This window comes from Balaenoptera physalus (assembly GCF_965194825.1).
Source record: "Balaenoptera physalus genome assembly, chromosome: 13".
NCBI lineage: Eukaryota > Metazoa > Chordata > Mammalia > Artiodactyla > Balaenopteridae > Balaenoptera > Balaenoptera physalus.
In genome coordinates, this window is record NC_138892.1 from 7,159,594 (window position 1) to 7,185,090 (window position 25,497).

General features: G+C 42.5%; 1 protein-coding gene across 11 annotated transcripts in view; it reads right to left on the reverse strand.

Moving 5' to 3' along the window:
* LOC309641057 (uncharacterized protein) overlaps nucleotides 1–25,497 on the reverse strand; it is a 25,630-nt gene continuing 133 nt past the window's right edge. Inside the window, exons 1-9 of one of the 11 annotated variants that reach the window (XM_082420725.1) lie at nucleotides 25,210–25,343; nucleotides 8,857–24,708; nucleotides 6,994–7,032; nucleotides 6,108–6,151; nucleotides 5,514–5,590; nucleotides 1,532–1,597; nucleotides 1,342–1,380; nucleotides 873–1,061; nucleotides 1–159 (exon numbers count right to left, since the gene is read on the reverse strand). In XM_082420725.1, coding sequence (XP_082276851.1) covers nucleotides 100–159; nucleotides 873–1,061; nucleotides 1,342–1,380; nucleotides 1,532–1,597; nucleotides 5,514–5,590; nucleotides 6,108–6,151; nucleotides 6,994–7,032; nucleotides 8,857–8,882 — 540 coding nt within the window. In that variant the 5' untranslated portion in view covers nucleotides 8,883–24,708; nucleotides 25,210–25,343 and the 3' untranslated portion in view covers nucleotides 1–99. Of the gene's footprint in view, nucleotides 160–504; nucleotides 548–872; nucleotides 1,062–1,341; nucleotides 1,381–1,531; nucleotides 1,598–5,513; nucleotides 5,591–6,107; nucleotides 6,152–6,993; nucleotides 7,033–8,569; nucleotides 25,344–25,497 lie in introns of those variants that run through there. The other 10 variants (XM_082420730.1, XM_082420729.1, XM_082420728.1 and 7 more) reach the window with 10 other exon arrangements.

The window sequence follows — 25,497 nt, forward strand, 5'->3', positions numbered from 1 at the left end:
TGCAGAAGCAGCAACTGTGGATTCATTGGATGTTGTGTCATTCGTGGCTCTGAGTCTTGGGGATGTCAGAGGCTGGGAACCGGCCCAGCCAGAGCTTCCTCAGGAGATGGGGGACCCAGCCCCCAGGGCTTTCCTCCATGATGTCCACCTCAGAAGCCTCTAAAAAGCACAAACAGACATGCCCTGTGGGTTCCTTGCTGGGAGGAACCTTTCCCCAGGGCCAGGGTACCCTCTGGTGCCAGGGGAGCAGGTCAGCGTTGATATAAGGCTAGGCATTCCTCCAGCTCAAGCGCAGTGGCCTCAAGTCCTGCCAACCCAAGAAGGAAGCAGGAGGCAGGGGGGCTCATCAGGAAAGACAGGGCATCTGGCTACCTGGGTTTCTTCCCTCCCCTCCCTGGGGCAGGAGGGTCAGGGAGGAGCTCAGCTGTCTGTGACCTCTGCAGGGTCACTGAGATTAGAGAGGAGGGCAGTCCTGCTACAGCAGGGTGGGGTCAGTTGTCTTACCAGAAGTATATGCAGCAATCTCCTTTCAGACCTTTTTATTTTCCTGGGAAGGAAGAAGGGAGACGGTGGTGGGGTGAGACAGGTTCTACGTTGAGCAGATGGGGAAATAGGCCTCACTTCACAAGAAGTCAGGGGAGGCCAGGATTCAGATCCACTCTCTGCTCAGGCCATGTCTACTCCTCTCAGCTCCTCACAGAGCTGTTGCTCGACTGAGATGGCAGTTAGGCTCAGTCATCTTGGGGGTGCCCCAGCCCCCGCCCCCATTGCCCTCCTTCCCCAGGGCGTCTCCACTCCACCCTGCAGTGCCCTGGGGCTTCTCAGTAGGACCCATGCTGGGATGTTCCAGTCGAGGCACCAGGCTTCCTTACCTCCCAGCCTGGGGTCCCTGCCACCTCCTCCTCCTCAGATACCTCCTTCCCAGCAGGAATGGGGGAAGGAATGGGGCTGCCTGCTTCCTCTCCTGGGGACCTCATCTCCCCCTCATCCGAAGATAAGCTATCAGTCTCCTCCTTGGGGGCAGCATCATTCGGTCCTCCTGTTGCCTTGGGGGTCATGGCCTGCAGGGAGGGACACGAGGGCAGAATATGGGCAGAAAGGCCCACTGATCCCCTAACCCCTCTCCCTGTTCTCCACACCTGGAGTGTGAGTAGTTCTTTGTTTTTCCAGGGAAGCCCCTCCCTTCTCAGCTCGTGCTGTGGTAGGGTTGTAAGTTTCCTAGACGGGCCCTGCCACTCTCCCTGGGACCCCTGGCCGTGAGCTGGGGCATCCCTGAGTCCCAGGGAGCTCTGACAGGACACAGCCCCGGGCCCGGGCCCTTCCAGGGCAGGCCTCACTTACCTCAGAGTCTTGCTTCTCCCCACTCTTGACTCTGTGTCTCTACAGCGGGAAACAGGGGAAGTGACATTCAGCTATGAGTGTCTGGGAGGCCTTCCCTGCCTGGCCCATCCTCTTATTGTGTGTGCCTACCAAGGGTGCCCAGGACAGCCACCCCACCCCAGGGGAGGAGGAGTCCCCAGCCCTTACCCACCTGAGCGGTCACAGGGTAGCATTTATCCATCAGTCCCCACACTGGCCTTAAGGTCTCCCCTAAGGGCTGCACGACAAGGAGAAAGAGAGAGAGAAGGAAGGCTGAGGTGACATATTAAGGGCTCAGCTATGTACTAGTCCACTGTCAATGCCTGCTGCGAAGACACCTAAAGACTACCAAGGATTTAAGGAAAACTTCACACAAACAATAATTGATGGCTTTAGAAAGATGAACTTTGCATTTACAAAACAAGTATAGGCGCTAAAATAGGAATGTTCAAACAACAATCTCTAATTCTTTAAAAACAAATATGATATTATAATAGGAATTAAAAATTAAGAATTAAAAATCCAGTCAAACTGTAGAAGGTAAAGAATAGAGAGAAGAGAGTGGGAGGTCCAACAGCTAAATCATCATAGATCTTTCTGAAAGAGGGAACAGAGACAACAAACTGGGGTGGCAGGGAGAGATATCAAATAAATATGTTCATTTTTTACCAAGACAATTTCCCAAAGATGAGCGACATGATTTTCCAGAAGAGAAGGAATTGCCAAGTGTCCAGGACAATGGATGAAGGAGACCCACCCCAGATTATGCCATCAATAAATTTCAAGACACTGAGGATGAAAAGAACCTAAAAACTTCCCGAGATATGAAGAAAAAGTCTGTTTTAGGAATTCAACTTTCATCAGACTTTTCAACACCAACCCTTTGAAGCCAGAAGAAAATGAGGAGCTTCAAAATCTGTCAGAAAATTATTTCTCGTCTAGAATTCTATACCTAGCCAAACTTAGTTAAATATGAATTAAGACCTTTTCAGATATGTAGTGTCTCAAGACTACCCCTCAAGAAGCAACCGGAGGTTGTGCTCCCCCCAAATAAAGAGTAACATCTGGGGCTTCCCTGGTGGCGCAGTGGTTAAGACTCCACCTGCCAATGCAGGGGACACGGGTTCGAGCCCTCGTCCGGGAAGATCCCACATGCCGTGAAGCAACTAAGCCTGTGCGCCACAACTACTGAGCCTGCGCTCTAGAGCCCACGAGCCACAACTACTGAGCCTGAGCTCTAGAGCCTTCAAGCCACAACTACTGAAGCCCGTGCGCCTAGAGCCCGTGCTCCACAACAAGAGAAGCCACTGCAGTGAGAAGCCCCCACACTGCAACAAAGAGTAGCCCCCACTCGCCGCAACTAGAGAAAGCCCGTGCGCAGCAACAAAGACCCAATGCAGCCAAAAATTAACTAATTAATAAAAAAATAAATAAACACAATGTAAATCCTCAATATTGATCTAAATAAAATTACAATACAAGCCTATTAGAATGACTAAAAAAAAGGTAAATGCTGGAAATGATATGGAACAAATGGACCCTCTCATTCATTGCCAGTGAGAATGCAAAATGGGTGCCAGCCATTTTGGAAACGTTGTACAGTTTCCTACAAAACTAAATATACGCTTGCCGCATGACCCCACAATCCCACTGCTAGGTATTTACCTAAGTAAAAGGAAAACCTATGTTCACACAAAACTTGTACATGAACATTTATAGTGGTTTTATCTGTAACTGCCAAAAAACTAGAAACAATCCAAATGTTTCTCACTTGGTGAATGGACAAACCGTGGTACCTCCATGCAATGGACAACTACTCAGCAATAAGAAGGAACAAACACTGCTACACACAACTGGGTGGACCTCAAATGCCTTGTGCTAAGTGAAAGAAACCAGGCTCAAAAGACTACATACTGGGGAATTCCCTGGAGGTCCAGTGGTTAGGACTCTGTGCTTCCACTGGAGGGGCCTCTGGTTCAATCCCTGGTCAGGGAACTAAGATCCCACAATCCTGCTGCACAGCCAAATAAATAAATAAAAGACTACATACTGGATGGTTTTTTTTTGTTGTTTATTTATTTATTAATTTATTTTACTTTTGGCTGTGCTGGGTCTTTGTTGCAGCGCATGGGCTCAGTACTTGCCCCATGGCATGTGGAATCTTAGTTCCCCGACCAGGATCGAACCCGCGTTCCTGCATTGGAAGGCGGATTCTTAACCACTGGACCATCAGGGAAGTTCCTGGATGTTTCCATTTATATGACCATCTTGCAAAGGCAAAACTATGGGAACAGAAAACTGCTCACTGGATGCCAGGGGCTGGGAGTGGGGGAAAGGTTGACTATAAATGAGTATGGGGGAATTTTTTGAAATGATGAAACTCTTCTGTATCCTGGTTGTGGTGGCAATTATACAATTGCATACATTTGTCAAAACTCACAGAACTGCACACTAAAAAGGATGGATTTCACTCTGTATAAATAATACCTTAATTTTTAAAAAATGAGTGAAAAGAGCCCACTGTGTGGGAGAGGGACTTAAAAGCCAAAATGAGGACTTCCCTGGTGGTTCGGTGGTTAAGAATCCGCCTGCCAATGCAGGGGACACGGGTTCGAGCCCTGGTCTGGGAAGATCCCACATGCCGCGGAGCAACTAGCCCATGTGCCACAACAACTGAAGTCCGCGCGCCTAGAGCCTGTGCTCGGCAACAAGAGAAGCCACCGCAGTGAGAAGCCCCCACACCACAACAAAGGGTAGCCCCCTCTCGACGCACCTAGAGAAAGCCCGTGCGCAGCAGCGAAGACCCAACACAGCCAAAAATAAATAAATAAATAATAAAAATTAATTAATTATTTTTAAAAAAGCCAAAATGATATAAAAGTCAGCAAAAAAGCAAAAATGATACTTAAAATTTTTTAACAACTGAAGATGTCATTACTCAGAATAAAACATTTACAATGCCAAAAACTAGGATATAACTATACTGGAAGACTAGAGAAAGGTGAGATGTATGCTGGAGGTGGCAGTAAGTGTGCAGCTGTTACGAGAGCTAAATCCTCATCTTTCGTTGTAGGAATTCATTGGATAATGTTTAAATCTGAAAAATTGAGACAAAGCAGGATAAACTTCCTATTTAGAACCATGGAGGCAAAATCAAAGGCTTCAGCTAGAAAATTGGAAGCTGGAAAGACTCCCACCCTGGGTTGTGGGAATCATGGGTGAAGAGGATTGGGACAAAAGACAGCTAGTTTTTTGTTTCAAGTCTGAAAACTTTGACTCCTTGAACTATGTATATGTATATCTTTGATGACAATAAAACTTTTAAAATGAAAATTTGGTTAATTAAAAAAAAAAAAAGGAAGCAACATAGGACTCTGTCTCTAAGGCACCTGCCAACATGGGCCTTCTTAGGGGCTCTCCAACCTCTGAATAGTCCCTCCCTAAATATGCAGCGCACACTTCTCAGTGTTGCTGGGTCACAGATAAGCTCATCCCCACGAAAAGCCTCTCTTGCCAATAGCACTAGATGGAGAGCAGGAGGCCTCCAGAGAGCAGGTATGTGGCTCTGTCCCGTCACCTTGGGCAGCCTGGGTCTAGTCACCGTTCCTCTGGGAGCCTACGTTTCCTCCTCTATAAAGTGGGAGCTGCTGGCTTGCTGTGAGGTTTCAATAGACGGGCAACACCTAATCCAGCACGTGGCCCTTAGTGGGCATCCAGTGTCCATTTGTGTTTTCCTGACAGAGGGCTGGGAGTAGGGGCTTCTGCCATAGGTTCCTGGACCTGGGACATTAAAGAGGGTATGTAACCCCAGGCAGGTGTCCTGCTCACCACCACCCCATTCACATATCAGTGTAGAACCATATTCCAGGGCTACTCACATGCATTAGGGGTCATCTGTTCCTTTAGGTTTGTCTAGGTCACTGCTACGGAGCCCTGAGGTGACCATACAGCCAGCCCATGGGGGGTGGGACCTCTGTTTGACACTTTGCCAGGAACACAGGGAATTTCTCCAGAGCCCTCACATTCTCACACACACACACACACACACACACACACACACACACACACACGGTTGACCATTTGAGATCAAGGAGTATGACCTCTTTTTTTGCTACAGTGAGACGGTCCCTCTAAACTCTGACAGAGGTCCCTACCTGTGATGATTCCCCAGCAATCTCATGGTCAGGGGCTGTTTTCCCCACACACCCCTGAAAATAGTAGTACACCACTCCTGCAGGTAGATGAAGAAAGACTCGTTAAAACATTTAAAAGAGTGATGTAATTATTTCAAAATGTCAGTATTTACAATATGCCAGAAATTATATCCTTTTAAATTATTTTAATGTGTGATGAAAGATATTAGATATTAACTTACAATGTGTGAAGGGATAGTTTTTCAAAAGGTATGCAAGCAAAAATTTGAAGATCACTGCTGTAGGACATTATTTGGTTGTATGCATTTTTTGGTTTGTTTCCGGGTTTTGTGGGGTATGCCTGGGTTTTAGAGTGAGATATGGGTTCAAATCCCAGACTCACCATGAAGGTGCAGAGGGAAGAAAGGGAGAAAGAAGACTAGCCTTGGCTCTGAGCAGTGTGACAAGCCCTGGGGAGCCAGGTACATGGCAGTCGCAGGAGGGGGCCTCTGGGAATCCCGGTGAGTAGCTGGAGACTGGGGTGGCTTTGAGACAAGAACCCATTCCTTGGGTCCTGCCATCATCCCCAAATTACCCCAGCACCCAGACCCTTACCTGCAAGAATGAAGATGTGTACCACATACAGGAACGTGTATAGCCTGGAAGGGAAGCAGAGCTGAGTGTGAGGCTGGGGCCTCGTGCCCTCACCAGTGGGTGCTGGTTTTCCTCCCCAGTCCAAGCCCCAGGACCTATTCCACCAGCACTCGTCCAATCAATACTTGTGGATGAATGAATCCATCAGCTGTAACAGGGCTCAGCCTGGGCTCCCTGCTGACTGGCCAGCATGACTCTGTGCCTCTGCCTACTGCTGAGAAAGCCAGACTTGGCGCCTGGAACCCACAAGGACCCCCTGACCCACTCCCTTCTCCTTTCCTTCTTTACTTGTTTACACAGGTCCATCTTGCCTCTCCAGCCAGAAGGCAGGGACTTAGCCTTGGCTGGACATTCATAGTTGTTCATTCAAGTGCTGGATTAGCTCTTCCCCCCAAAGCCCTCCCTACTCTGGACTGACAGATCCCACAACCTGGATTAGAAATAATATCTCATTGTCCATCCTCCTCTTCTAGGACCCCTCCCTTGGGACAAACAGAGCATCTTTTTTTTTTTTTTGGCTGTGCTGCGCTGCATGCAGGATGGTTCCTCGACCCGGGCCTCCACAGTGAAAGCACCAAATCCTAACCACTAGACCACCAGGGAACTCCCTCAAACAGAGCATCTTGGCACTGCCAGGATGATGGCTCCCTGCCTACACACACACACACAAAGGCATGTCCCACCTGTCAGTACCAGGCCCTCCACTCTGACCCTGAGTCCCAGAGACACTATAACAGTCAGGGAAAAGGGAATATAGAACCCTATTTTCCCGTCCTTGTGGCACCAAGTGAGGGGTCCCCTTTCCTGGTCTTTTGGGGCATGGTAACAGGGCCCACCTAAACTTTACCTCTCTCTCTGGCAGCACAGACCAAACACCATTTTCAGTCTAAGAAGAAAAGATGGCAACAGTCAATGCATCACATAGACCCAGGGTCCTGGTGTTCCTTTACTCCGTGGCTTGCAGGGATTGCAATGGGCTAGAGGCAGTTGGGGGGATGGCAGGACCTCCACAAGCAGGGTTCATCCAGGGGAGAGCCTGCTGGTCACAGCTGGAGGCTAAACTCAGGATGGAGTGGGCTAGCACTAGGAGCTTGGAAAATGCTCAGTAATTTCTCCCGAGACCGCAGAGCCCCAAACAAAAGCTGGTTTCAATGTCCTCAGAGCTGGAAAGGTAGGTCCCAGGGAATCAGGATGGGAAAAGCGGGGTTGGGAGAGGATTAGGAAAAAGGTATAGCTCTATTAAACATTTGTGTAAAATGACCCCAGGTGTAGGTGGCTAATTATAATAGTAAATAAAAATGATTAAAAACTACCAACAGTTTAAAGTATTTTCTGTGCTATGCGGCATTTTTGGAATAATCTTGGGAGTACTGGGGGAGATTCCCTAGCCGCCTCAGAAATTCCCTGTCTAGAATCCCACCTTCAGTGTCAAATTGCATATAAGCTGACACCGTGGTACAGTCAAGGTCTCCAGGGTGAGGTGGACCTCAGTGTGGCCTGGTGAGCCTCTGTTTCCCAAGTGAGTTCCCCATTCTCCACAGGGACTACTTCTGAATCTCTCTTTAAACCTCCAGCCCCTCCTCTGCCTTCCTCACTTTCACCAGGGAACACAGGCACTATCCGATGGGTGTTCCCTCGACTTTCTGCCGCCAACTCACCCTTTCTCTGCTTCTCACAGGTCACTTCCTCTTCAGGGGAGGAGGCTGCGCCCCCCTCTCTAGGGCTAGCCCCCTCGTGTACTCCATTCATCTGGGCTTCTCATGACCTGGGTGTTTGGGGGTCCCCTCTCTCACTTGTATATTCATCCTTTCCTTTCCTGGCTCCTTCCCATCAGTATTTAAACATATCACTCATCTCTTCCACTAAAAAAAGAAAGGCCTTCCCCCTTGAACCCATATCCCTTTTCCAGATACCGTCCTTATTGTCCCCTACCCTTCACACCAGGCTCCTTGAGAGAGCCGACTGCAGTACGTGTCTTCACCCCCTTCACCTCTCCCTCACTCCACAGCCCACTTCAATCTGTTTCTGTCCCCATCAACCTCTGAAGCCTGTCTCACCAAGGTCACCAATATGCTCCTAGTCACCAAATCCAGTGGGCCTTTTTCGGGCCTCAGCTCACTTCACCTCTCTGCAGGGAACTACAGCACCTCTCTTCATACTGAATTACCTTCTCTGAGAATACTGCTAGCAGTATACTCAACAGTAAGCTTTTTAGTTATTTATAACTTGGTGTGAGCAAAGTTATCAGGCTTTTTCTGAGGGAAGATTTGGAGGAGAGAAAATGAGTCCTGAGTGAGAGAAGAAGAGGGGGAAAGGGGGAACGTCAAGTAGAAAGGGATGCAGGAAAGGCAGGCTAGTAGTCGTAAAGACAATTTTCACCTGCTTGGGTGGTTTATTGAGGGCAACCTTTTGAAACTGCTTACCAAATCTACCGATCCTGATGACGTTAGTGATTTGCAGAGTATCCTTTGACCATATCAGTGTACAGGCAACCTATTCACCTCCCCTCAGGCTCCAGGACCGAGACTGAGAAAGGCACTGGAGCTCTGGCAGTCCAGTGCACAGCTCCTCCCTTTCACAGGAGAGCACTGTCTGTGTGTGACATCATGTCTTAGGGGGCTTTATGACAGGACAACCTCTCCAACCTTGGCCAGAGTAGCTTGTCATTGCCTCAGGGTGGCTTTAAATCCCAACCAGTCAGAGAAAGCACCTTTGTAGGTATCTCTTTTGTTCCATTCAATGCCATCAATGCTGCTTGAGCACCTGCAATGTGCCAAGCTCTATGCAAAGTCCTGTAGGGACACAAAGACACAAAGGTGTATAAGACTCAGTCTTGTCACATAACACAATAATCTTGTTTTTAAAATGAAAAACAAGAACACAGCCTGACCATTTCTAAGTGTAATCCATTTATTCTGCCAGTGTCTGCTGAGCTTTCATTCTGGTCCAGGAAAAATGCTGAGGGGATAGAAAGGTAAATAGGACACACAGACTGCCCTCAAGGTGCTTGAAGAAGTCAAATAGACATCTTCTGATTCAAGACAATAGCTTTTATACCCTCCCCCAAATTACTATAAATGTAACTAAATAATAATTACAAAACTATGGTGGTTAAAACTGAAGAATGCCTTAGTTTCACATACACATGAAATATTTATTCCCTGGCGGTCTAGTGGTTAGAACTCTGTGCTCACTGCCGAGGGCCTGGGTTCAATCCCTGGTCAGGGAACTAAGATCCCACAGGATTTGCGGTGCAGCTAAAATATATATATGTGTGTGTGTGTGTGTGTGTGTGTGTGTGTATACATATATATATATATATATATATATATATGTATATATATGAAATAAAAAATCAAAAGGAAAGTTAGAAAGCATTTTGAACTGAAAGAAAAGAAAAAATATCAAAATTTGTGGGATGCAGCTAAAGCAGTACATAGAGGGAAATTTATAGCACTAAAACACCTATATTAGAAAATAAGAAATGTGTCTAGAAAACAAGCTTATGGTTACCAAAGGGGAAAGAGGGTGGGGGAAGGATAAGTTAGGAGTTTGGGGTTAGCAGATACAAACCACTATATATAAAATAGATAAACATGGGACTTCCCTGGCAGTCCAGTGGTTAAGGCTCTGCACTTTCACTGCAGGGGATGTGGGTTTCACTGCAGGGGGCGTGGGGGCATCAGGGAACTAAGATCCTGCATGCCACGTGGCACAGCCAAAAAGTAAAAAAAATAAAAATAATAAAAAACAAGGTCCTACTGTATAGCACTGGGAACTATAATTCAACATCCTGTAATAAACTGTAATGGAAAAGAATATAAAAAAGAATATGTATAACTGAATCACTTTGCTCTACACTAGAAACTAACACAACATTGTAAATCAACTATACTTCAATAAATAATTAAAAAAGAAAATAAGAAATGTCTCAAATCAATGACCTCAGTTTCTACTTTAAGAAACTAGAAATGGGACTTCCCTGGTGGCACAGTGGTTAAGAATCTGCCTGCCAATGCAGGGGACATGGGTTCGAGCCCTGGTCCGGGAAGATCCCACATGCTGCGGAGCAACTAAGCCCGTGTGCCACAACTACTGAGCCTGTGCTCTAGAGCTCATGAGCCACAACTACTGAGCCCACATGCCACAACTACTGAAGCTCGTGCACCTAGAGCCCATGCTCCGCAACAAGAGAAGCCACTGCAATGAGAAGCCCGCGCACTGCAATGAAGAGTAGCCCCCGCTCACCGCAACTAGAGAAAGCCCTCGCGCAGCAACAAAGACCCAATGCAGCCAAAAATAAATAAATAAAAATAAATTTGTAAAAAAAAAAGAAACTAGAAATGGAAGAGCAAATAAAAGCCAACGTAAGCACAGGAAATTTTAAAAATCAGAGTGAAAAGAAATGAAATAGAAAACAGACAAATAAAAGAAAAAAGTCAATAAAACCAAAAGCTCAACAAAGTGTACAATCCTCTAGATAGAATAGATCAGGAAAAAATGAATAAGATGCAAATTATCAATATCAAGAATGATAAAGGTGACTGATGCAGAGTCTATAGATACTAAAATAAGGGAACATTATGAACAATGCTATGAGGATAAGTTTGACAACGTAGATGACATGGACAAAATCTTTAAAAGACACAAAGTACCAAAGCTCATGCAAGAAGAAATATATAACCTGAATAACTCTATATCTATTAAAGACATTGAATTTATTTAACTTTCCCACAAAGAAAACTTCAGGTCCACATGGCTTTACTAGTAAATTCTACCAAACTTCTGAGGAAGAAATAATACCAGTTCTACACAAACTCTTCCAGAAAAAAAGGAGGAAATACTTCCCATCTTGTTTCATGAGGGCAGCATTATCTGATGTCAAAACCAGACAAAGATGACATGAGAAAACTACAAAACAACATCCCTCATAAACATTGATGCAAATATTATTTACAAAATCTTAGCAAATTGAAACCAACAACATATAAAAAGATAATACATCATTACCAAAAGAGTTTACCCTCGGGAATGCAAGGTTGATTCAACATTCAAAAACCAATCACTATAATTCACCATATTAATAGACTAAAAAACAAAAATCATATGATTATCTCAACAGATGCATAAAAAACATTTGACAAAATCAACATCTGTTCCTGAAAAAAATCTTCCAGCAAACTAGGAGTAGTTGGAACATCCTCAACCTGATGAAGGACATCTATGAAAAACTTAGAGCGAACAGTATACCCGATGGTAAAATACTGAAGGTTTTCCCCTTAAATTCAGGAATAAGGCAAGGATGTTTGCTCTCATTGCTTCTATACAACATTGTACTGGAAGTTTTAGACAGTGAACTAAGTTGAGAAATAGAAGTAATTATCCCTACACCATCGGTAAACCTACCACACTCCTGAATGGGGCAATGATGTCAAAGAAAAAGCATAACATCAGACTTCCCTTACCATGCCTCATCTAGTCCAGTAATCAACCTAAAATCTGATTTATTATCACTTGTTGATTTTTTTCCTGAAGTCAAATTGTATACTTTTAGTAACAGATTTCTAGAGTCAGAACCTCATCACTGCGATGATTCAGCCCTTTACATGTACAACTTACAAAACTACTTGTGTTAACATTCTCTCATCAATTTATGCTGCAAATTGCAAATGAGACAAAAACCTCTCACTTGCATCTATATCATAATTTTGCTCATTGATTATACTAATGTTTTTCAAATTTGATACAATCAGCCATTAAATGATGATCACTTCTTTCAATGAACTACAAAGATTAAAATTAAAAAATAAAAGAGAGAAGTAAAAGGTAACCAGATTGGAAAGGAAGAAATAAAACTGCCTGTATTTTGCAGACAACATAATTGTGTATAAAATCCTGTGGGATCATCCAAAAAGCTACCAGAGTTTAGCAAAGTGAAGGATATAAGATCAATATATAAAAATCAATTGTATTTGTTGTGAACCTAAAACTGCTCTTAAAAACATGTATTAAAAGTCAATTGTTCATAGCACTGAACAACTGGGAATTGAAATTTTAAAAATACCATTTATTATAGCATCAAAAATATGAAATACTCTGACAAAAAATATGTGGAAGATCTGTACACTAAAAACTACAAAACATTATTGAAAGAAATTAAAGACCTAAATAAATGAAGAGATAAACCAAGGTCGTGAATCAGAAGATTCAAAATTATTAAAATGTGAATTCCACACTCAAACTGATCTATAGATTCAGTGTAATCTCAATAAAATTTTCAGCAAACTTTTTTGGTTGTTGAAATTGATATGCTGTTCCTAAAGTCCATATGGAAGTGCCAACGACCTAGAATTTTGAAAAAGTAAAGTTGGACAGTAATCAAGACAGTATGAGATTGCTGATGTCAAGATAGATGGAACAGAATAGAGTCTAGATATATAGACCCATATATTGTCAGTTGATTTTAGACAAAGGTGCAAATGCAATTCCTTGAAGTGAAGGAAGCCTTGACCTTTAAATCATATAATTTTAAATTGACTTAATGAGGCAAAAGTAACACAAAGGTTTCCATATGTATACATATCCTGGTTAAGATTTTTGAATGTAAAGAACAAGAAGACATTAAGGCAGGAAAAAAAAAAAAGGTTACCTAAAAAGAATAAAGAATCAGAAATCAGAATGGCATAAGAATTACCACATGAAATACTAAATGTTAAAGGACAGTGTAGTCATGTTCTACAGTTTTGAGGAAAAATGAATGTGACTCAAGAATTCTATGCTGAGCCAAGTCAGCTTTCGGGGTCAAGACAACAGAAAGGTTCTCAGGAGCCACTAAGGCCAGACCTCAGACTGCCATCTGTGTACGGTGCCTCTCTCTCCTACCTCAAACAACAGAGGTAAAAGAAAGTAGATCTTTAAATAAATCCGTAATAGTGCTGGAAAGCAAAATGTGGTACCCTGTTGAACCAGGAGCCATAAGGAATCTCTCAGAAATGGAAGGCAGGCAGGATGAGGTTGACAGAGGAAACCAAAGAACAAAATATAGGCAGGAGAACATCACTGTGAGAGGCAGAGAGTCCCTGGGAGTCTCTGTCCGTCAGAGTGACAGATCTGGGGAGTAGGAGAGAAACTTATTGGGATGATTGGTTTGGGGATTCATGTGAAGCAAAAAGATGACTGACTTCCTCTCTTTCCCCACCTGTGCCAAGCAGACAAAAATAGATGCATCAACCACCAGGTGAGAGCAATGATTGTGAGGCCCCTTGCTGGATGGCTGGTAACACCCAGCAGGAATGGGGACCCCCAGTATCCCAAAGTCTAACCACAAGTGTACCCTTCCTAGCAATGTCTTATCCTGACTCCATAGAGACTAATGCCACTTCACAGTAAATAAAACCATTCAAGGAGAATCCATCAGAGAATCTCAAAGACAGACTTGAGCACTTAGCCAGAACTTGCCAAATATTTGGAGAAAACCAACAGTAGAAAAGAGAGGCACAACACTATACAAACAAAAAAAACCTAATGACTAAGGAAAAGAGTTAATAGAGAAAATCAAAAGAGCCTTTAAAGTAAATATTAAAATCCTCAAAAAGATAAGAGAGGATATGGCACCCATAAAAGTGAATTGTCTATTAGGGAAAAGAAACAGCTACAGTGGAAATAAAAATAGAGCTGGTGAAATATCGGCTTCCCACTAAGGCTTTTCAAAGACTTAAAAGTTTCAGCCGTGAGGGAGTAGCTGGTATTGGATTTACCTTCCCACAATAAACAAACACAAACACTCTGGCCTGGCCAAAGTGAAGAGATTTTGGTGTATACTCCAGGCATTCAGTTAAGACTCCAGAAAAGCATCACCCTAGGAATAAGGACTACATCTACAAGTATGGGCAAAACTAAAATACTTCCAATCAACTGAAACCTAAATTCAAGCCTCAAAGCCTGCCAAAACAAAACTTGATGTTCCTTTTTTATTTTTTTGTGGTTTTTAAAAAACGTTTATTTTATGTTGAAGTATAGTTGACTTACAATGTTGTGTTAGTTTCAGGTGTACAGCAAAGTGATTCAGTTATACATATACATGTATCTATTCTTTTTTTTGATATTCCTTTAGAGAAAAATTAACATAATCTACAACATATCCATGATGTCCAGCTAACAATAAAAGTTACTAAACTTTGGGACTTCCCTGGTGGCACAGTGGTTAAGACTCCACGCTCTTAATGCAGAGGGCCTGGGTTCAATCCCTGGTCAGGGAACTAGATCCCACATGCATGCCACAACTAAGAAGCCCATGTGCTGCAACTAAGGAGCTGATGAGCCACAACTAAGGAGCCAGCAAGCCGCAACTAAGACCCAGTGCAACCAAATAAATAAATATTTTTGTTAAAAGTTACTAAACTTATAAAGAAGCAGGAAAAATTAACTGATAATTAAGAGATAAACAGTCAAAGAAGTTGACCCAGGGATAATCTAGATATTGGAGTTAGCAGATAGGGACTTTTAAAAATGGCTATGATTAGCATGTTAAAGAAAATAGACAAAAAGACAAAACAGATGATGAGCTAGAGTAATTCAACAGAGAATTCAAATCAGTAAAAAATCAAATAGACGCTGTGGTAGGACAGCCTCTAAGATAGTCACTAATAACCTCCACTTCCTAGTATTCATTTGAGTGTGGTCTGGATTTATTGAATAAATTTGGTAGAAGTGAGATGTCACTTCCAAAATAGGTTTACAAAAAAGACTGTGGCTTCCATCTTGAATACTGTACTCACTCTCACTCTCTGAACACTTGCTATGGGGGAAAACAGTTGCCTTATAATGAGGCAGCCCTGTGGAGAGCCCCAAGTGATGAGGGCCCAAGGCCTGCCAACAACCATGAAGTGGATACCACCTCACACTCTCTTCCCCAGCCCAGGTGAGCCCTCAATGATACCACAGTGCCAGCTGACTGACGACCACCTCATGAGGGACCTTGAGCCAGAGGCACACAACTAAGCCTCACCTGGATTCCTGGTCCATAGGAAACCATGAGATAATAAATGTTTGTTGTTTTAGCTGATAAGTTTCGAGGTAATTTGTTCATAGCAATAGATAACATAGACATTCTAGAACAAAATACAATATCTGACATTAAGAACTCACTGGACCGGGCTTCCCTGGTGGTGCAGTGGTTGAAAATCTGCCTGCCAATGCAGGAGACACGGGTTTGAGGCCTGGTTTGGGAAGATCCCACATGCTGCGTAGCAACTAGGCCCGTGAGCCACAATTACTGAGCCTGCACGTCTGGAGTCTGTGCTCCGCAACAAGAGAGGCCGCGATAGTGAGAGGCCCGCGCACCGCGATGAAGAGTGGCCCCCGCTTGCCGCAACTAGAGAAAGCCCTCGCACAGAAACGAAGACCCAACACAGCCATAAATAAATAAATAAATAAAAATTTAAAACTCTTCTTCAAAAATGAAGGCAAAATAAAGACATTCCAGATACACAATTGACTGAGTAAGTTTGTTGCTAGCAGTTGTCTTATAAGATATACTGAGGAAAGGAAGTCCTTCAGGAAAAGACACCAGAAAGTAACTCAAAACCACAGGAAAAATAAAGAGCACTGCAAATAATAAATATGTGGGTTAGCATAACAGATTCCATAAAAAAAAAAAAAAAAAGAACTCACTGGACCAAATGGGTTAACAGCAGACACAGCAGAAAATAGAATTAGTGTGGGGAACAGGTACAAGATGCTTTGTGAGTAACAAATGTTCTGTTCTCTGATCCCCATCCAAAGGTCTTGAGTTTCTCTTAGGGTCTGAATATACATACACATACTACGTGTAAAGCATTCTATGTTCCCTGTTAGGAAAACTCAGCAGTATAAAGATGTCATTTTTTTTGGGGGGGGGGGTGCCACACCCACAGCATGTGGGATCTTAGTTCCCCCACCAGGGATTGAACCCACACCCTCAGCAGTGAAAGCGCAGAGTCCTAACCACTGGACAGCCAGGGAATTCCCAAGATGTCATTTCTATATTCAATTATAATCCATATTCAATGCAATCTCAATCAAAATCCTGATGATATTATATTATTTTCTGTTTAGTTTTTTGTTTCCAGTTTTACTGAGAAATAACTGACATACATCACTGTAAAATTTTAACACATACAGCATGATGGTGTTATTTACATATATTGTGAAATAATTACCACAGCAGGTTCAGCTAACATCCATCTTCTCATACAGATACAATAAAAAGAAAAAAAATTTCTCCTTACGATGAGAACTCTTAGGATTTACTCTTAAGAACTTTCCTATGTATCATAGAGCAGTGTAAGCTATAGTCATGTTGTGTATTACATCCCTAGTACTCATTTACCTTAAAACTGGAAATTTGTACCTTTTGACCTCCTTTCTCTAATTCCCCCTCCCTCTACCCTCTGCCTCTGTGACTTTGGTTTTTTTGTTGTTGTTGTTTTTAGATTCCACATGTAAGTGAGATCATACAGTATTTTTCTTTCTCTGTATGACTTATTTCACTTAGCTAATGCCTTCAAGGTCCATCCATGCTGTTGCAAATGGTAGGATTTCCTGGTTTTTCATGTCTGAATAATATTCCATTGTATATTTAGACCACAACTTCTTTATCCATTCATCCATCAGTGGGCACTTATGTTGCTTCCATGTCTTGTCTATTATAAATAACACTGCTATGAACATGGGGATGCAGATATCTTTTCAAGTTGGTGTTTTCATCTCCTTTGGCTATATTCCCAGAAATGGAATAGCTGGATTATATGGTAATTCTAATTCTTAATTTTTTAAGGATCCTCCATAGTGTGTTTCATAGTGGCTGTACCAATTTACAATCCCACCAACAGGGTTTCCTATTCTCCACAACCATGCCATTATTTGTTATCTCTTGTTTTTTTGATGATGGCCATTCTAACAGGCATGAGGTGATATCTCATTGTGGTTTTAATTTGCATTTTCTCAATGACTAGTGATGTTGAGCATCTTTTCACGTACCTGTTGGCCTTTCATATATCTTCTTTGGAGAAATGTCTATTCAGGTCCTTCACCCATTTTTTAATTGGGTTATTTGGTTTTTCTGTTCGTTTGTTTTGCTACTGAGTTCTTTACATACTTTGGATATTATAACTAAAATAAAGGAGAAACCTTGAGAGTAGCCAGAGAAAAACAAATCTAGGACCTATATGAGAAAAATCAATTTGAATGACAGGTAATTTCTCATTAGAGGCCATAGAGGCCAGAAGGAAGTGACACAGTACCTTTCAAGTGTTGAAATGTCAATCCAGAATCCCATATCCATTGAAAATATCCTTCAGGAATGCTAGGGGAAATCAGGAAATTCTCAGATGAAGGAAAACCAAGAGAATTTGTCACCAACTGATAGGCTCAACTGACTTTTTTTTTTTGGAGGTAAAATTGGTATATTACATTTTATGAGTTTCAGTTGTACAACATTATAATCTGATATTTGTATACACTACAAAGTGATCACCACCAAAAGTCTAGTTACCATCCATCACCATACAATTGACCCTCTTCACCCATTTCGCCTACCCTCCAGCTCCCTTCCACTCTGGTAATTACCAATCTGTTCTCTGTATCTATGAGTTTGTTTTTGTTTTATTTGCTCATTGTTTTTTGCTTGCTTTGTTTTGTTTTGTTTTTTAGCTTCTACATATGAGTGAAATCATATGGTATTTGTCTTTCTCAAGATCCATCCATGTTGTCACAAATGTCAAGATTTCCTTCTTTTTTCCTTTTCATTTTTTTCCTGTTCCATTGATCTGTCTGTCCGTTTTTTATGCCAATACCATACTGTTTTGATTATTGTAGCTTTTAACTGAATTTTGATAAGGGTGCAAAAGCAATTCAATGGAGGAAAGCTGGCTTTTCAACAAATGGTTCTGGAGTAATCGGACATCCATAGGCAAAAACAAAACAAAACAAAACCCCTCAATCTAAATCTAACAGCTTATATGAAAATTAACTCAAAATGGGCCATGTACTTAAATGTAAAACATAAAACTCTTAGGAAAACAATCATAGAAAATCTTCTGGACCTAGGGCTAGGGTTCTTAAATTTGACACCAAAAGCACAGTCCACAAAAGGAAAAAAAAATTATAAATTGGCTTTCATCAAAATTAAACACTCCTGCTCTGTGAAAGACCCTGTGGAAAAGATGAAAAATCAAGCTACAGAATGGTAGAAAATGTTTGCAAACCACGTATCTGACAAAGAACTAGCACCTAGAACATATAAAGAACTCTCAAAACTCAACAGGTAAACAATTTAATTAGAATATGGGCAAAAGACATGAAAAGCCATTTCACTAGAGAAAATATAAGATGGGAAATAAGCACGTGAAAGGATGTTCAACATCACTAGCCATAAGGGAAATGCAAATTAAAACAATAATGAGCTATTCCTATACATCTATCAAATGGCTAAAATTTAAAAGTTGCTTCACCAAAAGCAGAACAGGAACTGGGTCACTCATATATTGCTAATCGGAATGCAAAATGGTACAGCTGCTCTGGAAAACAATTTAATAGTTTCTTACACAACTAAATATGCAACAAACACATAACCCAGCAATTGCACTCCTGGGCATTTATACTAGAGAAATGAAGACCTGTGTTAACACAAAAGCTGTACACAAATACATACAGTTTTACTTATAATAGCCCCAAACTGGAAACAACCCAGATGTCCTTTAAGGGGTGAATGGTTAAACTGTGGTAAATCCATACCACGGAATACTACTCAGAAATAAGAAGGAATAAACCACTGATACATATATCAACCTGGATGAATCTCAAGAGAATTATGCTGAGTGAAAAAAAAAAAGCCCATCCAAAAGGTTGCATACTGTATGATTTCATTTATAAAACATTCTTCAAATAAGAAAATTATAAAAATGGAGTCCCCTTATTAGGGAGGGACTAAGGAAGGAAAAGGATGACATGAGGGATCCTTGTGGTGATGGAAATGTTCTGTACCTTGATTATAACAATGTCAGTATCCTTGTTGTGATATAATACTATTGTTTTACAATATGTTACCATTGGGAAAAACTGGGTAAAGGGTACATCTGACTTTTCTGTGTTGTTTCTTATACATATGAATCTATAATTATCTTAAAAGTTTAATTTAAAATGTGTAGTATAATACAGGGAAAATTATAAAAGCTGCTTTCCCTTCCCTATAGGGGCCAGAAAGAAAAGGCTGAGTATAAGGCGTGTGGCTGTGTATCTTGGCCCTGATGGATCAATTCCTGATACCTCCCCCTTGCTTTTGCTTCCATCTTGGGACCCCATGATCCCATATACCACTGGAACCCAAAAGACCCTCTGCTCAAATCTCTGACTCTAAGATGGTGGTCTCAGGAAGAAGGATGCAACCATTTTAGATAGAAGAGCTTTAAATCAAGGCCAAAAGTGGGGTGAGAGGAGGGATGGAGTAGAAGAACAACACCGAACCCACGTAAAAAATTCTGGGAGCTGGGACTTCCCTGGCACTCCAGTGGTTAGGACTTTGCCTTCCAGTGCAGGGGGTGTGGGTTTGATCCCTATTCGGGGAGCTAAGATGCCACATAGCTCGAGGCCAAAAAACCAAAACATAAAACAGAAGTAATATTGTAACAAATTCAATAAAGACTTTAAAATGGTCCACGTCAAAAAAACCTTAAAAAAAAAAAATTCTGGGATCTAGTTCTCACTCCACTACCAACAGCACAAGTATCTTAAATGCTGAGGTCTTCAATTCAACCCAATTTAACATTCACTGGGCATGAACGACAGTGGCGAGAGGTGGCTAGGGGTAGTGGTTAGTCCTTAACCTATATGTACATCAATGTCCCCTACCAAAAACAAGTAATATTCTTTTCTACAGAAAATTGACATTTAAAAAAAAACTTGGGTTAAATGTGCATAAAATCACCTTTAGAAATCTCTATTTGTATTAATCCATAACATATAATGTAAGTAAAAAACGGGGGCTTAAGATGCAAACACAGCATCTAGGCAATCCCCTGGGTGTATTCCAACCCTCCCACCTCAACAAGACTACCACCCTCCACTGGTTCTTGGTCACTAGGATCTACTCTGTAAACGTGTTGTAGGGATTGAGGCTAAAGAAAGTTAACGGGATTCTCATAATCTGATTAGTAGGCAAAGAAAACTGACATTTATCAAACATCTGTGTGAACCAGACACTCTTCCAGGCGCTTCATAGTATATACATTATCTCATTTAATCCTCTCAACCCTGCGTGGTAGCCATTGTTATGCCCGTTTTACAGATGTGGAAACCAACGTTCATGGAGGAAAGATAACATGCAGCTTGTAACTGGTATCAGGGACTGACAAATTCTTTTCACTATATGCTACATCGCCTCTAATTTTATAGAGGGTATTTATTTTCTGTACTGTGCTGTCCCGTCCAATTTTCTAAAATCATTGTTTTTGTTTTTTTTTAAATTAATTTATTTCTGTATTTTTGGCTGTGTTGGGTCTTCCTTTCTGTGCGAGGGCTTTCTCTAGTTGCAGCAAGCGGGGGCCACTCTTCATCGCGGTGCGCGGGCCTCTAACTATCGCGGCCTCTCTTGTTGCAGAGCACAGGCTCCAGACGCGCAGGCTCAGTAGTTGTGGCTCACGGGCCTAGTTGCTCCGTGGCATGTGGGATCTTCCCAGACCAGAGCTCGAACCCGTGTCCCCTGCATTGGCAGGCAGATTCTCAACCACTGCGCCACCTGGGAAGCCCAAATCATTGTTTTTAATGAGGACAAATAGGGTTTTTTCCTTTCTTAAGGTGATGAAAGGAAGAAGGCATTATTAAAATACAGTGGACTTTACACATTTGAAAAATCATCAGACTTTTTTTTTTTTTGGCTGCGCTGTGTGGCACGTGAGATCTTAGTTCCCTGACCAGGGATCGAACCCGCGCCCCCTGCATTGGAAGTGCGGAGTCTTAACCACTGGACCGCCAGGGAAGTCCTGAGACCATTTTTTTCCAACAGCTTTATTAAGATACAATTTTCATACCATAAAATTCATTCTTCACCCATTTTAAGTGTACAATTCAATAAATTTTAGTATATTTACAAAGTTGTACACTATCACCATGAACTAATTTTAGGGCATTTCCATCAGCCTAAACAGAAACCTTATGCTACATTTATTCCTCATTTCTACTCAGCTCACTAATCTACTTTCTGTCTCTATAGATTTGCCTTTCCTGAACCCTTCATACAAATGGTATCATACTGTATTGTTTTGTGTCTATCTTCTTTCACTGAGCATAATGTTTTCAAGGTTCATCCTGGCTGAAGAGTTTTCTATTGTATGGATGTACCATGCTTTGTTTATCCACTTAAAAAAATTTTTTGTTGGTATATCCAGTTGATAGACTTTGGGATTGTTTCTACTTTTTAGCTATTGTGACTAATGCTGCTATAACAATTCACATACAAGTCTTTGTGTGGACAAACGTTTTCATTTCTCCTGGGTAGATACTAGGATTGGAATTGCTGGATCATATAGTAAGTCTATGTCTACCTGTTTAAGAAACTGCCAGACTGTTTTCCAAAGTAGCTGTACCATTTTACATTCCCATCAGCAACGTACGAGGGTTCCAATTTCTCCATGTCCCCACCAACACTGACTGTTGTCTGTGTTTTCTATTTTAGGCATTCTAGTGGGTGAGAAATGGTATCTTAATGGTTTTGATTTGCATTTACCTAATGAATGTTGAGTGTCTTTTCATGTATTATTGGTCATTTGTATCACTTCTTGAGAAAAACAGCTATTCAAAGCCTTTGCCCATTTAAAAAACAAAAAGGCTATTTTTTAAGAGCAGTTTTAAGTTCACAGAAAAACTGAGTGCAAAGTACAGAGAGTTTCCATATACCCCTTGCCCTGACCACCCTCCAGCCTCCCCCACTACCAACATCCCCCATCAGAGTGCTATATTTGTTGCAATGGAAGAACCTAGATTGACACATCATTGCCATCCAAAGTCCATAGTTTACATTCGGGTTCACTCTGTGGGTATGGACAAATATATAATGACATGTATTCACCATTATAGCATCATTCAGAATGGTTTCTGACCTAAAAACCCTCTGTGTTAGGCTTCCCTGGTGGCGCAGTGGTTGAGAATCTGCCTGCCAATGCAGGGGACACGGGTTCGAGCCATGGTCTGGGAAGATCCCACATGCCGTGGAGCAACTAAGCCCGTGCACCACAACTACTGAGCCTGCGCGTCTGGAGCCTGTGCTCCGCAACAAGAGAGGCCGTGATAGTGAGAGGCCCGCGCACCGCGATGAAGAGTGGCCCCCGCTTGCCACAACTAGAGGAAAAAAACCCTCGCACAGAAACGAAGACCCAACACAGCCAAAAATAAATAAATAAATAATTTTTAAATTTAAAAAAAACCCTCTGTGTTGTACCTATTCATCCCTCTTTCTACCCTAGTCCCTGACAACCAATGATCTTTTTATTGTCTCCATAGTTTTGCCTTTTCCCAGTATGTCATATAGCTAGAATCATACAGTATGTAGCCTTTTCAGATTGGCTTCTTTCACTTAGTAATATCCATTAAAGTTTCCTCCATGTCTTTTCATGACTCATTTCTTTCTAATGCTCCAGAATATTCCATTGTCTGAATGTACGACAGTTTATTTGTTCACCTCCTGAAGGCCTTCTTTGTGGCTTCCAAGTTTTGACAATCATGAATAAAACTGTTATAAACATCCATGTACAGGTTTTTGTGTGGACATAAGTTTTCAACTCATTTGGGTAAATACCAAGGTGTGTGATTACTGGATTATACGGTAAGAGTGTGCTGGGTTTTTTTGTTTGTTCGTTTTGGGTTTTTTTGGCTGCCCCTCACAGCATGTGGGATCTTAGCTCCCAGACCAGGGATCGAACCCAAGCCCGCTGTGGTGAAAGCACGGAGTTTTAACCACGGGACTGCCAGGGAAGTCCAGCGTATGCTAGTTTTGCAAGAAACTGCCAAACTGTCTTCCAAACTAGCTGTATTCTCACCAGCAATGAGAGTTCCTGCTGCTCCACATCCTGATCAGCATTTGGTGTTGTCAGCTTTGCTTATTTTTAAATTGGACTATTTTTTTTGAGTTGTAAGTGTCTTTTATATATTCCAGATACAAGTCCTTTATGGAATATACGATTTGCAAATATCTTCCCCCAGTTGTGAGTTGTATTAGAGACCTTTTTTTTTCAATGAATAAGAATATTAAACACTAAACTCATGACAGTGGTTACTCCTAGAGGAGGCAGGAGCATGAACCAGGTTAGAATTACACAGGTAGGTATCAGAGGTAGAGCACAGACTCTGGAGTCAGCTACCTGGGTCTCAACCCAGTATTGTCAAGTAACTTAGCCTCTGTATTTCAGTTTCCTCATCTATAAAATGGGTATAACAGCACTTATCTCACAGGTGTGTTTCGAGGCTTAAACAAGTTAATGTGCCTGGAGAATGTAAAACAGTGGTTACCAGGAGCATGGTACACATTACATAAATCTTAACTGTACTACAACTTCTTGAGGTGGGTACTGAAGTTCAAAAGTTCCCATTCTACCATGCTTTATCACCTACATATGTTACATGCTTTTTTAACTTTTGGGTAAGGCTTTTATTCTTGGTTTCTATTTCTTTCCACTACCCCATCTCACAGTTACCACATTTTTATATTTCAAAAGTGCTTTCTTAACTAATATCTAGTAGATGCCTTTAACAGCAGGCTATAGATACATTGTCTCATTTTGTTTTATCATCTCAGCTTTTTTTTTTTTTAACATCTTTATTGGAGTATAATTGCTTTACAATGGTGTGTTAGTTTCTGCTTTATAACCAAGTAAATCAGCTATACATATACATATATCCCCATATCTCCTCCCTCTTGCATCTCCCTCCCACCCTCCCTATCCCACCCCTCTAGGTGGTCACAATGTTACATGCTTTCTTTTCATGCATAATTCATTTAAATGTACAAATACATCTAAAAAAATAATACAGGGAAAAAATCCAATTTTTTACCCTTTAAAATGGGTAAGACTGGGCTAGATGCAGGGCCATCCCCCATGCTGGCTGGGGTCCCAGAGCTAAGCTCAGCCCTGACCCCTGCTCCTTCCCCAAAATTCACAAAGTATCTATCAACTGCATTTTCAGAAATGACCAATGGACTCCAGGCAGGAGTCAGTTTGGGGCAGAACCTAAAATGGCAAGTGACCTAGGCTGCACCACCTCAGTTTCCTCACCTGTAAAATGGGGATGCTAACAGTACCTACCTGATCTATGAGATTAACGAAGACTAAGTAGAATATCCACGCATGGCCTGACATGTTAGCTGTTATTTTTCCCTTTACCCTTCCAGGCTTCCCTTGATGTTCAGAGATATCCTCAGTAGAAAAATGCTGGGAAAGGGACTTCCCTGCTGGTCCAGTGCTTAAGACTCTGTGCTTCCACTGCAAGGGGCGCGGGTTCAATCCCTGGTGGGGGAACTAAGATCCCTCATGCCCTGCAGCAAGGCCAAAAGAAAAGAAAAGAAAAGAAAAATGCCAGGAAAGAGAGAGGTACCCAGAATGGACGACCTAAGGTTCCTTCCAGCCCCAAAATTCTGGGCTGTTTTTCATGGAGATCCAGAGTTTGGGATGAAAACGTCCCCGTCTAAAATAGGGCTGATGATATAACCCACCTCCCTGGGCTGTGGAGAAGGGCCGAGAAGCTCAGAAGCTCAAGGCCAGGAGAGCGCTTTCACGTCTCTACCGCGCTTCGAAAGAGTTGGTTTATAGGGCGGAAAAAAGTTATTGCGGAAAAGCCGCAGAGGTGCCAGGCCAACACCACAGCAGCCCAGGCGCCACTATTTGCCTCAGCAGGGCCCACGGCCCGGGCGCGGAAGGAAGATCCACGACGTGCGTGCGGACGAGCGCTACTACACCAGCGCCCGGGGCAGTTCGCGGGCGTGACGCAGTGGACGCCAGACAGCAGGCACGCGCCAACTCGCGGCACAACGGCTGACCTGGGCCCGAGCGCCCCCTGGCGGCGCGGTCGGGCGACCGTTAGGACGTTCAACGGCCGAGCGTACGATTCCTTAAGTTAGCCTGCGCAGCCTCCACCTGCCTCTCTCACACAGAGAGAGGGAGAGAGGAGGGAGAGAGGGAGGGAGGGAGAGAGGAAGAGAGGGAGGGAGGGAGGGGGAGAGGGAGAGAGGAGCGAGAGGCTTCTCAGCCAAGCAGAGAGCCCCATAGCCGTTCTCCCGCCCACCAGTAGTTTAGGGGCGGGACTTTAAGTTTTAGCCAATGAGAAA